General features: G+C 36.3%; 1 protein-coding gene across 1 annotated transcript in view; it reads right to left on the minus strand.

The window, feature by feature from the left end:
• Positions 1-17,131, minus strand: part of LOC112047710 (metabotropic glutamate receptor 2-like) — a 211,920-nt gene that overhangs the window by 78,035 nt on the left and 116,754 nt on the right. The window contains exons 3-6 of the mRNA XM_052885408.1: positions 3,026-3,696; positions 2,642-2,784; positions 2,228-2,314; positions 1,863-1,946 (exon numbers count right to left, since the gene is read on the minus strand). Coding sequence (XP_052741368.1) covers positions 1,863-1,946; positions 2,228-2,314; positions 2,642-2,784; positions 3,026-3,620 — 909 coding nt within the window. The 5' untranslated portion in view covers positions 3,621-3,696. The remainder of the gene's footprint in view (positions 1-1,862; positions 1,947-2,227; positions 2,315-2,641; positions 2,785-3,025; positions 3,697-17,131) is intronic.

Here is a 17,131-nt window from a genome sequence, read left to right on the forward strand (position 1 = left end):
GATTGGAGCTAAAATAACCATGAACAAATTGCTTTCCCAGTAATAACCGTTGTAATTAGCGTTAGGTATATGTAACGTATTGTCAGGGCTGTAAAGCTTAAATTTGTGTACCAACCGGGGGTAGTCAAACATAATAGAATGTTATATGTGGCCATGCTGAAACAAACTTAGGGTTGGCAGCTGCACGAATATATGACACTACCTAACGTTTGGGCTTTTTGCATATTAACGCTGTAAAGTGTACATCTCATAAGGAAGGTCCGGTTTCGGAGTGTAACATGCGAAGAGGATTTTTTCTATGCTGTCGCTTGGTTTCGTCGGTTTTTTGCGGATAATAGCAAAAAATAAATCAATTACTCACTATTTATAATAAACTTCCCCAAAGTAACTAACTTTGTCTTTTACAATAAAAAGTTTTGAATCATTTTTAAATTATAATTAAAGTAAAATCTGGAGATAACGCGTATATTATTTTCTGCTAGGTAAACTTTAAAAACATCGCTATTTCAGCGTGTTATGCGAACGTAGACTATGATGTCATAATTGTCAAAAATACTTTTATTATATTGTCTTCCATGTTGTCTTTAATTTTCTGGTTCCTTTTAATTTTTAGTAACTATATTCTCGCCGCATGAACACAACACTTGATTTTTACTTTTAATATTAGTGTACTTATGTATAAATTTTTCCTTCTTTCTTTAAACAAGAAAACTAGATTCAATGAGGAGATTTAGTCTTCTTCTTGTGCGGACTTATGTTTTGGTTTATTTATTTATTTAAATGATATATTGAGTCAAAGTAGCGGATGTCTGGAAGAAAATAATATTGGGTGTCAGCCCTATATTAATAAATCTATATTCGACATAATTCTGAAAATTTTACAAAGAGTTCGTTTTTCCTACTAATTTGGGTACTCTTGCGTGGGAATGGTATATTTAATATTGGACGTTAGTTTGAGCTCAACGTAGCTAATTGCGTTGAATTCAAAGGTTTCTATTTATTTTAGCATTCATACTATTACTAACTATATTAGTTTTAATTAAAATTATATATAAAAATATTTATTAGTAAAATTCTGTTATTCATAATCCGCGGTAGCCATAGATTTTCCCTAATAAAAAGTACGTTATGCTGTAAAATGTAATAGATGCAGACAGACTTACTTTTAAAATAATAATATTCCAAGATGATTGCATAAACGAAAATATGATGAAAAACGTTGTAGTGACTCATAATTTTAATGGTACACCGAGATACATAATAACCCTGCTGATCGGAAGTATTGCTAAATGGAGGTTGCAGGTATAAGAAAAGACAGTGCACTCACTACTAGACTGTATCATTTAATAATGAATAAAATATACTGAACGGCAGAACAGCAAAGGAATGGTGCATAAATGAATAACTGTCATAGACTTGTATTTTTGCTATATTCCAACAGAAACACAGCAAATAAAATTGGCAAAAATAAGCAAGCCGTACGAGCTTTGTCACAAAACGCTCTAGTACGAGGTACAAAAACTGTACTCTATGTAGAATATTATTTCATTAGTTTCAAATATTGGATAGAAGCAGGCGTTACTTTGCGGAAGTTCATCATGATTATATAATGATTTATTTATTTTGCTATCATCCGCGAAAACTCGGCGAACCCATGCGACAACGTCACCCAGGTCCGACAAAATACTCTCTACGTACGTTTCACCCCGAAACCGGAGCATCCTCAGGAGATGTTGACTCTACAACGTGCAATTGCAAAAATTTTTTGCAATTGCACGTTGTAGAGCAAAATAAATAAATCATTATATAATTCATTAGTTTCAACTTTACTCATTTGTGATAACTTTAGTATTCCTACTAACCTTGATCCCGTAACTGGACTCCTCATAAATGATGGACACGTAGCTCCAGCCCAGTTTAATCACGATTTTGACCATTGCACGCACCTACATGACAAATATACTATTAGAAAAAAGTATTGTGTGTAGATAATCAAACGATCATTACTTACTGACTGACGTCACGTTAGAAAATATAGTCTATGGTCATCAGAGATAAAATTAAGGATTGTAATGGTGAAAGAATTTTCCAAATCGGCCGAGTAGTTTCAGAGCCTATTCAATGCAAACAAACAAACAATTGAAACAAACAAACATCCTCTATAAAATATAAGTATAGATATACCATTTATGAAATGTCATTGAATAGAAGCAGGCGTTTATGTTACCTGGTGCATATCTGAAGGTATCGTGCGTGTGAAGTACTCGAACCGCGCCTTGTTGGACAGTTCCGGTGAAGTGGAGAAGAACGACACCTGGCGGAGAATAATGAGATATGAGTTAAGCATTAAATTAAAAAAGAATAGAAAATAGACATAGAAGTGATTGCACATTATGATATCATAAATTATACTGATTTTAGTGTTAATATTTGTGAGGTTGCAGGGGGCTAATGTCTAGATCTACTTACTCTAGATTATTGATTGTCTGTCTGCGCGTCTATTTGTCAAGAGCTTTTTCCCAGGATTGTATTTTACTTATACAATATTTAAACAAAATTTGCGGTAGGCAAAACATGCTGCATAAAAACCGGCAGTTAGTTAGCAGTACATTTCAGTACATATATGACGTAGACGTAGTACCTGAGGAATCTTAAAAAGTCTCAGCAGGTTGGCGACTTGCACCGATGTGACGCTAGAGGCTGCGCCCACCACGCCAGATATCACCTTCCTGACGGCTGTCGCATTGCACGCGTACTCCGCGTCGTCGATGTTGCTGATTGAACCTGATGGTAAATAAAAATGATAGGCCAAGTAACAGAAATAAAGGTGGCGGTAGCACTTCTCTGAACGGACTCGAACGAAGTATGAAATCTACTACTACTAATTGGGAAACAAAATTAAGTTAATTATTATGTAGTAGTGGTTTAGGCACTTTGCTGTGTAAACTATCATACAACCAATCTTCAATGTAACTTTTATCAGATGAAAGGGCTAAATTGATTTTTTTTTATTAAAAAAAGTTACCTTTAATAAAATCGACAGCCATTTCCAATCCATATGTATCCCTGTCGCAGTCGTCTAAGATGTGAGCACCGATTTTGACTCCAGGTATCAACTTCAGCTTATTATTTATAATATCTAACGTATACAGCATAGTCTCCAACGCCTGCACGCCACCTTGCGGCATTACGGGCCCACACGTCATGTTATCTGATCTTTCGTGCACCATCATCAAACCACCTAAAACCAAGTCTCCTTCGATCACCGCTTCCCTTTTAATCGGCCAGTGCTGATGTTTCTTCTCTTTTAACTCCGCCCACTCTTTGGATGTATTGAACCAATCATTCTGTCTCTCCTCAAGTGCTACTATATCGTAACTAATTATATTTCTATCGAATAACGTCTTTTCTCTATAACCGTCTATAGGAACGTTGAATCTATCAAATATGTAGTCTAATGGTGGTTCGATGGTCGATTCAGCCTTATGTCTATGTCTGTGGTGGTGCCTGATGGTGGGGTTCAGTTGGAGCTCTTCAACGTGGGTGCCGTGTTTCATTTCTGAGTGTTGCAGTATTAGAAGCAGAGTCGCAGTCCCTAACCAGGTCTGGCCTCGACGCATGTTAGTGTTATCTGTCTCATGCCATGGTGACAGAACGCCGTCTCCATGTCATCAAGTTGGGTCCATTCATTTTCATCTGGAACAAAATGAAAATTGTTAAAATAATGTATCGCAAAATAAGCTTTTTCAAGCAACATCTATTACGCATTTGTTAACCGACGCCTATCATTTGACCATACCTGAGCAACTTTAGAAAATATAAAACACTAAGCCGTCGGAGCTAAGAATTGAACCCAGGATCATTTCTGTTGAGTACCACAATACTACCGACTGCGCCAGACAGGTCGTCAAAACCGAGTCGACATACGAGGCAACAAAATCAATAGATAGCTAGTTACTCCAACATTTTACGGTATAAAATTAATTCATAATAGGCGATAAGCCTGGTCATTATGTTATTTTATATTCATAATGTAATATAGGCTCATTAATTTTCAAATTTACAGTCCATGCCTTGCCAGCTTTTGGAAGATGGATGTTTATATTTAATCGTCCTAACAGATTAGACGCTGTTGGATTATTAAGTTACCAGAGGTTATTTAGAGGTCGTTTAATTTGAAACCGCGTAGCAGCTATTATCAGAGATAACATTAACGTTATTAGCTAATATAGTTTGCTTATCGTCGGTTTATGGGCCACTGCAAGGGGTTGGGGTAATCTAATATTAATATCAATTTATTTTATTGGAGCATTTGCCAATTTGTAGGTACTAGAGCCTATTCCGTTTACCCTATAATGGTTTATTAATTAACTTGCTCGAATATAAATGAGCTTTAAAATTGAAATTGTTCATTCATACCCTGGCTAAGTCTACTAATAACAAATGTACCATTATTGTCGAAGTATAAAATGTTACTCTTTAATATTGCCTACAGGATATCACGACGAATTATATCCATAATCACTACACATTTAGTTTTGTGGCAAGATCCTTGTAGTTTGTTCTATTTTACCTGTATTTGGAAGGGTTAATTCGACACTAAGTGGCTGGCGAATGGATATGTGATGTTTCATGTCTCATGTTACGCTGAGGGAATTATAAAAACACTAGCTGACGCCGTGCAATTTCACCCGCGTGGTTCCCCTTCGCTTAGGAATACGGGGATAATATATAGCCTTCCTCAATAAATGGGCTATCTAACACTGAAAGCGCGTTCAACCAAACAAACAATCTCTTCAGCCTTATAATATCAGTATAGATTATGACTTATACTTGAACAGTTGAGAATCTGGAACCTTGAACATAAAACCATAGGTTGAAAGGTAGCGACTGATGCTTACTACACTATTAATCTAAGTACCTAATACACGACGAAGCACACATAGAATTGAAGTGACTGTCTGTGATTTCATACTAGTAGACGCCTCCGCGGTTCACCCGCATGGTTCACGTTCCCGTAGGAATACGGGGATAAAACACTGAAAGAATTTTTCAAATCGGACCAGTAGTTCCTGAGATTAGCGCGTTCAATCAAACAGACTCTTTAGCTTTATAATATTAGTATAGGTGTGTCTACACAATACCAAAACACAAACGAGCTCTTTTAAGTTGTTGTATGTCTGTTTATCCAGACTTATCTACGGGACGATGAAAAAATTCCGTGGATTTGTGTAAAACTGAATTCAAGTCGGACGAAATTTTGGACCGCTAGTAATAAATGAAATATAAACAATGTAACAAGCTAAGCACATATTACATTAATGTAATGCAAGTCATATCTACCGAGCGACTGGACCAACACATTATATTAGGAGCTAGCAAATTTGCCGTCCTCCAAACTAATACAAACTTTAGCGCGCAGGAAATTGGGTCACAAATTGTTTGGTCAGGTAATAAATTCTGCGTTATTACGTTATCACTTTTCTCCGACTACCCTCAGGTGAGAGTAATATTGTTGGATGTAAACTGTTTTCCATTGGTTTTTGTTTAGTTTTGTTTTGTCTGGTGAACCAAATATAATAAAGAATGTTTCGAACTAAGAAGAACTTTTAAGTTTTAATCACGTTTGTTATTACTAGATTTTATTTTATTACTAGATATTAAACAAACATTTTTAAATTTTTGTCTGTTTATCTGGGTTTATCTTTAAGGGCTGAACCAATTATATTGGGACTTTCACTTTAAGATATAGGGAGTTATTGAGCTGAAAAACAGAATTTCCGCGGACGAATTTGGCCGATTTACTCGTACCAAGCGGCCAAGACATACCGCTAAGTGATTTAGCGTTCCAGTACGATGTTGTGTAGAAACCAAAAGGAGTGGATTTTCATCCTCCTCCTGAAGTTAGCCCAATTCCATCTTAGATTGCATCAACACACACACACACACAAGTGAAATTGTAGTCAAGGGCTAACTTCTAAGGAATAAAAAAACGAAGTCGCGATCTTCCGCTGATACATAATATAAACAAACAAACAAACGCAAATAATATTAGCATTCCGAGAATATGAGAAGAGATATTAATCAATTTGTCGTAGATACCGACTAAACTAATATGGACAAAACAAATATTGGCAACGAAGGAAATGGCAAGTTGCGAATGTTGCCGGCAATAATATTTCTTTTATTTCATACCTTCCCTCTCCACATTGATCGAACAAGTTGTATTTGCTATAGGAGATTGTAAAAGATGAAAGTTATATTTAACATAAATATACGATTTATAGCTAAATGACATCCTCCGGTTTCACCCGCGTAGTTTCTGTTCTTGTGGGAATATAGCGCTACAATGCAGCCTGGGCCTGCTTTACTCATTGATAGTATAATACAGCTTTCCATTGTTGAATGAATTTTTAAACCATATTTTGGTTTAGGCGTAAAAGCGTAACAAACAAACATAATCACTTGCCTATATAATGTAAGTATGGATATAGTGACATAATCAGCATATTTTTATGCCGCAGGTTTCTCTCTAATCTTATCTTAAATAGACTTTTGGATCTGAGATTCACCACGCTGTTAAGCAACGTTGTTCTTACACAACGGTCTCGAGCAGCCAGCATCCAGCGGCTCCCTGAAACCCTCTTGATGTCCTCGGAGCCCTAGTGGGGAGTCGACCAACACTGCACGGTGTTGGTCGGCACGTTCGATGCGCGGTCGTCTTGGGATCCCAACGTTAATCATCTCTTCGAACTATGTGTTCTGCCCATTGCCACTTCAGCTTCGCGACTCGCTGAGCTATGTCAATGACATTGGTTCGTCTGCAGATCTCCTCATTTCTGATTCGATCACGCAGAGAAACTCCAAGCCATCGCCCGCTGAGTGACTTTGTTCCTACTAATGAGGTCCATAGTTAGCGACCAAGTCTCGGATCCGTAGGTCAGCACTGTCTTCAGGCACTCAAGAATTTTAGACGTATTATCGAATTATATATATACACAGGGTGATAATGGACTGCTGCTCAGAAAATATTTGTTGGCGCAGTGGTATTCGCGGTAGATTTACAAGACGGAGATCCTAGGTTCGGCTGATCCAGGTCTGGCTGGTGGGAGGCTTTGGCCGTGGCTAGTTACCACCATATCGGCAAAGATGTACCGCCAAGCGATTTAGCGTTCCGGTACCATGTGTAGAAACCATAAGGGGTGTGGATTTCCATCCTTCTCCGAACAAAGTAGTCCGCTTCTATCACAAATTACCATTCACGTGAGGTTGTTTGTATTCAAGGGCTAACTTGTAAACAATCAAAAAAAATATTTAAAGAAAGAAAATATTACGAAATCGTTTATTTCGAGATTCTTGAAATATAGTTATAAACGATTTCGTAATATTTTTACGAGAAATCATCTTAAAAAAGAATTCCAAAGTATCCTCATGGTCTAAGTGAGGTATTTACAATAATATGCTCTGCCTCATTTTATGCGCCGCCTTGTTTATGCTCTACCTAATTTGAATAAAGGCCAGAGCATTACTTTAACTAGACATGGCTACGGTTTTTAGAACCGCTGAAATATTATGCCCATTTTTATCACAACAAGAGGTAAATAAGATTTTTTACCTTTCTTCGCTGTGAGTAATTCCGTTTCATTATAAACATTAGCAATATTTATTTCTACTATTGTTACAAATTGTTTAACATCATTCATCATTATCAGCCTATTTTAAAGGCCCACTACAGAGTCAAGCTACCCTCCTTATAGGAGAGGAAATATGGAGCTTAGACCCACCACGCTGCTCCAAAGAGGACTGACGGGATTAGGTGATAAAGTTTCTTATGCCGGATTTACATTTATCTGACGTGCCGTGACGTGACGCATCAGAACAGAATCGGTATCATACATTTTGTATGGCAACGTTTACACTTATGTGTTGTGACATGTAGTGATGGCTTCTGATGTGTCGCATACAAAATGTATGAAACCGATTCTGTTCTGATGCGTCACAACACGACACGTCAGATAAATGTAAATCCGGCTTGAACACCGACTGTTAGATGTAAATGATAATGACCGAAACTTAACGTGGCACGGGGTTGTAACACCACCAACATTCCAAATTCGGGCTTAGAACGTAACTGAAAATTTATTAGAGGAAAGATAAAAAATTTTCATAGAAAATTGAACTGATTTCAAAATCAGAAAATAAACTAAAAAGCGAAAAATAACATCGTACGTGCTACCTTCTGATCACTTTGAAGGCGGCACAGTGATGAATTAACTCAAACCATAACGATTTTCCGACAGTTCTTTCCCGTGTTTTTTCAGAAACGGCTTTAATTAACAGCTCTCTTTAAAATAAAAAAAGGTTATGAGGTAACAAACATTAAAAAAAAAAGAAAAAGACATACGCATAGAGTTGAGAACCTCCTCCTTTTTTTGAAGTCGGTTAAAAAGCGCAATATTTTATAGCCCGAGCTGGGGGCGAATCCAGGAACTCCTGATCCAAAGCCACATAAGCTCACTGGACCAACGGGGCAGTTATTTCCGATTGTATTAAAAAGTATAATTTTGAATGCTAATAAATAGCTCCAGCATTAAAAAATAATCGAATCGATAAAACATGAAAGTTTAAAGCAAGCACGAGAGACCATCAAACAAATGCACGACGGAAACTTCGTCAGTGGCGCCGCTGATGACTCAAATAATCAGGAAAGTTAAATAACTGATGGAAATCAGATTTATCCGCCGCGGCCGGCGCAGCCTCCGTGTTGGTTTTAGCTTCAATTTGTTTGAAGCGAACATCTAATAAAAAGTTATAAATGACTTTTAATCGATATAGTAGCTTATCTACTTCATTTAGGTATACATAAATAGCGGGCGCCCCGCGGCGTAACTCCCGTAGTTTCCGTTCTTATGAGAATTAAGGGATAAAATACTACGTGGCTTTTTAGTGCTAAAAGAGTTTTTTAAATCGATTTGGTAGATCCAGAGAATACAGGAGGTATTCTCTAACTTAACACCACAAACTTTACATTTTTGTAATCTTAATTCTTATATATAAAATTCTCGTGTCACAATGTTTGTTCCTACTGTTAGCTATTGGCCAGCAATAGATAATAATAGATTAAATATCAATATCATTCATGTTTACCTATTTTTATTAAATGAATGTAATGAGCATGGTGGAACAATGACTTCCGCCAATATGGCTACTGAATGTAATGAACACAGTTTAACAATGCCGTTGTTTGGCTATATAAGACTATGCTGGCTGTCATAGTGGGCTTCATTCATTGTTCAACTGTCTTCGCGAGAATACCTATCTACCTATGGGTATGTATTGCAATATTATTTAATTATTAAAATTAAAATATCAATTAACTCTTCAATTCCCAGTGTCACCTGGAGGTGACAGACGTTTAATATTTTTTTTCTACCAGAAGGAGATATTATTTTTCAAATTTAATATTATTGTTTCGAAGCCAATATGTAACATTATCAATTATTTTTTTTTGATAACACTAGCAATATGTCATGTGTCAAATTCATTCAGTTGTTTAGCGCGAAATTGAAGGAGTCTGAATTTGTGTGATCTCTTGCGATATAAAGTGAAATATAAATGCCTAGACCGTAAGTATTGTTTTTTTACTTATTACATGTAATAAAGGAATAAATAAGCTGTAGTACAAATGTTTCTTATTCTAAAAATAACTTATAGCGTTATTGTTACAACGTCGGAAGTATGCAGTGTCACCTGTAGGTGACACTGGGCATTGCAATAACAAATTGTCCTGACTTCATTCTAAGCAAAAACTTGTTACATTTTGGCCTTATCGCTATGTGGTGATGTTTTTTTATAAGTTTATTACGTATTACAGGTTGACCTTGGATTATAGTTGCAGGCAGAGGAGAACTCAGGCGATATTATTTTATTTTCTCCTTATGATGGTGTTGTTACAGGTGAAGATAGAGGGAAGAAACGAAGCTAATATTATACATCTCCCCAGTTGCATGCTTCGCTCTCATGTTGTAATACAAAATATACTTTACTATTATTCCGAGTAGTTACGAGAGCAGAATGTTGGGGTACGGGTACTGGTCGGGAAAATCGTCTGGACTACTGCAATTTATAAAACTTGAGAACGAGAGAAAGAGCTAGGCTCTTCCTTACGTCAAGCTTCTGAAGAACATATTGTAGCTAAGTAGCATAAAAACAGCATGACTTAGTTTGCTTTTAGCTTAGATGCAGCTTGTCAAATGAATTTCTGAACGGAGACAAGAGATGGTCAAAAAACAACTAGCCTTACTTCGTTTTCCGGTGAAATGTTGCTACTTGCAAAAATGTGACAAGCCTTCGATCGGCAATTTATGAATCTACCTCTGCAGACGATGCTGAAAGTCCCTACTGAGGTTAGGAGCGCTGGAAGAGCTGACGACCACTCGCAAATCGACACTCAACGAAGATGCGTATATACAAACCACCACACTAAAAAATGTATCCCAATGCAATATCGGTTTGCATATAGTGTTGGTACAGCTTTCACAGTAAATGAGTGTTCTATTTGTTTACATATTTATTATACACATTATTATAGAATCTGTCGTTTCATTCCTACTGTAAGAATAAGAAAAATGTTGTTTCCTATAAGTATAGTCTCAAGTATACTTATAGGAAACAACAATGCCTCAATGCCCAGTGTCACCTGTGGGTGACACGCCCATAAAAAAAAATGGGGGTGGTTCATTTACATTTTATTATTTTTTTTGTAATAACTAAGTGTTTGTAAGCTATGTTATCCAAAGAAAAACGAAAAATCTATATTAGCCTTGACATGGGAATTGAAGAGTTAAATAATCAATTTACTTAGAGTATATTGTATTATGTATTATTGTATTATGTAAAGAAATGTGAAGTAATAAAGAAATTATAGTGTGATAAATTAGTTTGATTCAATATCGAAACGGCTTGACCGATTCTTATATTTTTTTAAGCATATTCATTAGTAGTAGGAATTCAATTGAAGACAGATATACGGACAACAAAGTGATTCTGTAAGGGTTTTCATTTATTCTTGTTGAGGCACGGAACCCTAAAAATATAGCCACTGGACCAGCGCGGTTTTCTTCCATCCAGACGATAAAATAACATGACATAGTTGACAACACTCGCGAGCTTACGCGAACTCTTAATGCTCCGTATCCCGCAGTAACAGCGGCGCTCCTCAAAAAGACATTAAGCAGAATGGCCCATTCTAGCCTGGTTTATAAGATAAGCATTCCATACAACAATAAAATGGGACACAAGACGCTGTTGAAACAGAAAATATTGTTGTTTGTTTTAGATATTCACGTGGCGTTCAATGAAAGCGAGACATGGGAAATGGGAGCGAGACATCCTTCATTTTATGTAAGTTTAACCATTCGCTGCCCGCGAGTAATTTATCGAAAATCCCGTCTGCGTTAAAGAAGCCGACAGTCAGGGAATGCGGTTTTAATTTACCGTTGTGAGCCATTTAAAAAATCTTTATATATTCCTCTATCGCGCGGAGCATGATACTGTGCTCGCCTATTGCCCTTAGTTTACTTTATATTTTTTTACATGTCACGTAACAGATACGATGGGCGACCGGTCGTCCATTTAGGAGTCAAGTGGTTAAACTTTGAGACAGGCCACAGAAGACATAATTATTACGACGTACATAATTTAGAAAGCTTCATTAACGTACTTACCTATGGTAGAAACATAGGAAAAGAAAGAAAAGATAAAAGCGTTTATTTCAACGTTATGCCACACATCACAATATGTGTCCAATACACCCAGTATGTGTGTACCGACGTGTAGCACAACCCAGTAAATGATCCCAGCTCAGCATAATAATATATTATGACCTTTTTCTGGGCTTGTAGAGATGATTATCAGCTAGAACCACATATTGGAAAGGGATGATGACAGTTTTTTTAATTGTATATAAGAAGAGATAATAATTGTATATATCTTTCGTGGTATGTACCCGTTTAAATAACATTCATAAAATTACTAATATTTTTGTTATTTGTGCGTTTATGTTTATAGTTCACATATTAAAAAATGTCACATTTAATGTAAGGAAGCTAAAACTGTACGAATTTGCATCTAATTACGATAAAAGAATTTTAATAGATTTTGAAAATAATCTTATCTATTTTGCAAATATCCAGACAATCTTTGCTTTTTAGTGTAAATTAGTTAACCTTATTTACCCGAATGTATCATAAAAATGAATCTATTCAAACCTAGTCATCGTCCCCACTGTGGTATTTTAATTGTATTGGATTAATAGTAGTGCAAAAAACGAAATATAAGTAGAAAATATCTCGAGAAGCTTCTTATTTAAAGAAGATTAAGGTAAAGGCGTCACAAATAAGATTACAATACGCGGCTCCGCTCAGGAATATGGTTTTGTATGCAAATCCTTATTAAAATGGATTTACAGACGATGCCGTGGCGCGCTGCGCTGTTTGTACTTGTGCTAATACTTACTGGGAGATTACAGTGTTTCGGATTCAATAAGCCACGTTTAAATGTGGATTTTAAAAGAGCTTTAGTTGCGCCGCAAACTGAGCGATAGCTCGGCGACTACACATGATGATTACGGTAGAAGACATAAGACAAATATAATAAATGGTAATACTTGCTGGGAGATTACATTACAGTGTTTTGAACTCAATGACCCACATTTAAATGTGGATTTAAAAAGAGCTTTAGTTGTGCCGCAAACTGAGCGATAGTTTGGCGATTAGACATGAAAGAATAAAACAAATCTTACAAGGATAACGATAAATATAACCTTAGATGTTACTCGGTGAATATGACGTATGTATCAGTTTTACAAACAATTATTCGTGTTCCAATGATTCGTTTATGGGGCTTCAGATTTTAAACTTGAAATTTTCATCAAAATTCTTAGCCCCGAGTATGAAAACTTGGTAGTGATACACCCCCGTGCAATTGGAAGTACACTAAGCCTCTTCTTAGCCTTGGAAATATCTTGCATTGATTGACAGAATCGTCATTGATTTTATTTATCTATATTCTATATGTTTGTACATACAATTTTTTCTTATCTTCTCAAGAGATAGGAAAAGAGAAGAACTTAACTTTTTGTTTTACTTTTTGTCTGCATTTTTGTGATCAGACGAATGATACAAAGATTTGATGTATGTGAGATGAGATATTACAACGCCTGTATTTGTGTGAGAGCCGCTTATCCGACCAAATTGCTTTCATTATTTAGCCATTGTGAGTGTGTTGTATTGTTTATTTCATGACAAAAGAGGGTAGCTCGTAATTATGTCATAAATAAATTCATTGTCCAAAAGCACAACGATAATGGATAATAATCTCATTATAAATCTATACATAAACGAGTACTGTGAATGCAAAAGTTACTTATATATTTTGTTACGCTACGTAACATAGGCTGTATTATTAATGACTGTATTCTCCACGTGAACGGGAACTGCGCGAGTGAATCCAAGGGGCGTCCTCTAGGATTATATATTTTATGAATTTGAAAAACTCAAAAAAATATCAACTTTTACACGTGGGCGTGAAAAAGAGAAATAGATAGATTGATATAGATGATGTAGATGAATAGATTTTGCACTATTTTCTTTGTTATTGTTTTTCTATTGTGCAGTAAAGTATGTATACAAAATATAATAAATAAATTGATTGACGATTCCGTACCTTGTTCTATCAATCCATTGTCCTGAAATGTATGCACGTTACCAAGCGTAAGAAAAAGATATCTTACATTGAAAAAAGCTTCCAATGGTCCCCAGGGATTGAAAATTCTTTTACACGCGAGCGAAGCCGTGGGTTTTTCTAATTAATATAACATCTGTTAAACGTATCAGCCTTATAAATAAGATAAAACGGGAAGCGCGAAACAAACTGAAAGAGGTCAGAACTCAAAATTCATGCCAACTCAACGTAAAGTGAGCTCAAACCGCGCCAGCAGGACGTCCGCTCATGAATATTTGAGTTTCACAACCGCGACGCATTCCCACTGAGACTTTCATTTACAAGATGCGACACACAGACACCATCTAGTACCTACTAGCATGCTATAACTAAGAAAATATAAGAGATAGAATATAGAAGAAGGAGATTCTTTGAACATTTTTATTTGTTTACCTGGCGATATTAACAAAATCATATAACGATATCGAAACGATAACGAACCTAGCAGATGCTTGTGATTTCGTTTACATGAAATTCAGTATTTTACAAATTCCGCGGAGACTATGAATTTTCCTGGATAAAAAGTTGCCTATATTATGTTGCTCAATATCCTTCTCTAGCTTTCAGTGTAAGCTGAATTCGGATCGGAGCCGGGACCTAAAGTCAAACACTGACGATCCAATAAGCTCATACAAGCCTGCAGCGCTAACAGCTTGGCAGTCGATAAAACTGATAGTATGTTGGTATACGATCAGTTTTATCGACTGTCAAGCCGCTGCGCTGAAAGCAGCATAGTTCTACTGACTATCTAATATCTAATCAAGATATCATTAGATAAAACTGCGCAGTTAACTGAAGGTCTGTAGCTCGCGTAATAAACTCCTTCGCTAACTGCGTACTTAGTTCTAAACATCGCAAACGGAAATTGATAGCGGATTTTCCGCTTCGAGTCGCGGAGCGTGCCGGCGGCAGGTGATGCGGATGAAGTTTGTATGAACGAGCGCGGGTTGTATGGTTGAGACTAAATACAAACTTACTTATTAGTACTTTTATCTCTTCTGTTGATCAAAGTATTACCATGGCGTAGCAAGACGATTTGTATGTACGATTTATTCTAATTATGTTTCTCTTAACTTCTATAGTACTTACTTCCTACTTCCTACTAATATTATAAACGCGAAAGTTTGTATGGATGTTTGGATGTATGTTTGGATGTTTGTTTGAATGTTTGTTACTCTTTAACGCCGCTATTACTGAAGCGATTTGACTGAAATTTAGAATGGATATAAATTTTACTCTGGATTAACATAGTCATAGGCTACTTTTTATCTCGAAAAAATCCATGGTTTCCCGAGATTTGTGAAAACTGATGATTTTGATGATATGAATATTTGTTACTTTTTCACGCGCCTCGACTACTGAACCGCTTAACTCAGCTGAAATTTAATATTGAGATATATTATAGCCTGGATTAAGATACCATCAGAAGCATGGGTAGAATAAACCTGTATATTGTAAATATTAGACTGAATCGTCACTTAACATCTGGTGAGAAATTTTAGCGTCCCAAAGTCGTTAGCAAGCATCCCAAAAAGTCGTTAGTAAGCGTCCTAAAAAGTCGTTAGCAAGCGTCCCAAAAAGTCGTTAGTAAGCGTCCTAAAAAGTCGTTAGTAAGCGTCCCAAAAAGTTGTGAGTAAGCGTCCCAAAAAGTCGTTAGTAAGCGTCCTAAAAAGTTGTGAGTAAGCGTCCCAAAAAGTCGTTAGTAAGCGTCCCAAAAAGTTGTGAGTAAGCGTCCCAAAAAGTCCCACAAGCGATATGGTCAGTCATACATCACACGAACTCCGCGCCGGATCGGCGGATCTCTATCTCAACTCTAATCGATTGAGGGTACGAACAATATATTGCCTCGCCTGCCGATACATTCATTTTCGTATTTTATCTGCTATGGGATGTAAAATTGCTTTTCGTTTTAATTTATGGGTTCTGTATGTGAATGAGTCGAAACTTAATCTTTTATAATAGCAACTTTCAGTTGAGAAGCTTATGGGATTTTGACTCATCTAGGTACTAGTATGTTTTCTATCTTGTTTTTAGACTAGCTAGTTAAATTTAAAAAAATAACCGCGTTATTGTAGTTGTGAATACAATATTGTACTCCCATTCTCTTAGGCATTACGCTCCAATCGTCAGAAGTGTTTTTTGAATATTTGAACTTGGTTCCTTTTTAAGGTACTCAATAACATGCAAGATATCCCTTATATACATCTGGTGCGCTAGAGCAAATCCAAAAATACCCGTACCCTCTTCGGCTTCCCTACTAACACGAAATGTCACCAACGTTGACTAAGGTCAGTAATATTTAGAAGTTCCTCAATATCGAACTTGAAGTTTAAGCAGCTTGAGATCATCATTTTGATGATTATTTTTAATAATATAATATGGCAAGGAACTTCTATACTCCTGAGCGTTATTTTGAGTTCAGTATACTCGCACCTACGAGTCAGTAAAGTCGACCTGCTTTACGCTAATGGACGAACTACGTAACATTGTGCTTCCTTTGGTGAAACTAAACTTTTAAGTGTTTCTCCTCGGTCCTCGCTGCTTCATTATAGTGCACAGACTAACGTAATGTTATAGATAGAGTACCCGTCAACAAAGTGTTAATAAAATCATTCAGTCTTAACACCATACTTGTGATAAACTTTTAATATCTTAATATATAAATGCGAATAGTTTCTCTCTCTTCACGAATCTCGATAACCACTCGATGCACAACGATGAAATTTGGTAGGGAGGTAGCTTAAGTTAGTAGACGTCCGCTAAGAACGGATTTTGCAAGAGGGCTGGATTAAGAAGGTCTAAGGGCGGACGAAGTCGCGAGCGTCCGCTAGTTTGGTATAAATGTTTAATGGAATTTGTTGGTTTGTTATGCTTTCAGGTTTTAACGGAATTAATCAACATGATTTTTTACGTACACATTATCAGGGTATAGAATAAAAGGTAGAATATCTTTCCACTGAAATAACCACTACTGCGTTTACTATTTAATATATTTTCCAGTAGTATTCAAAAAGTATCACTTGTAATTTGCAAATTTCAGTAATTAATTTATGGTTGCCATTAGTTTTTGCCAAATATTCGTTTACAAAAAAAATACCTTGGCAACTATTTTTTTTAGTCTGTGATGTAGCTTGGTGGACGTAAACAAGACGACAGAGACGAGGTAGACACGAGTGATTTTATTATTATTGCCGTCATTCTAAGGAAATTCCCGGCGTTTTATTAGCTCGGACGCTGTTTAAGCGAAAAACGTGTGCGTAAAAAGGAAATAGAAAAACAGAGAGTATTGGCATATTCTTATAATTAGAAATATCAAATTCAAAATACAAAATCAACATAAATTACCTTG

This window comes from Bicyclus anynana, chromosome 14 (genome assembly GCF_947172395.1).
Source record: "Bicyclus anynana chromosome 14, ilBicAnyn1.1, whole genome shotgun sequence".
Taxonomy (NCBI): domain Eukaryota; kingdom Metazoa; phylum Arthropoda; class Insecta; order Lepidoptera; family Nymphalidae; genus Bicyclus; species Bicyclus anynana.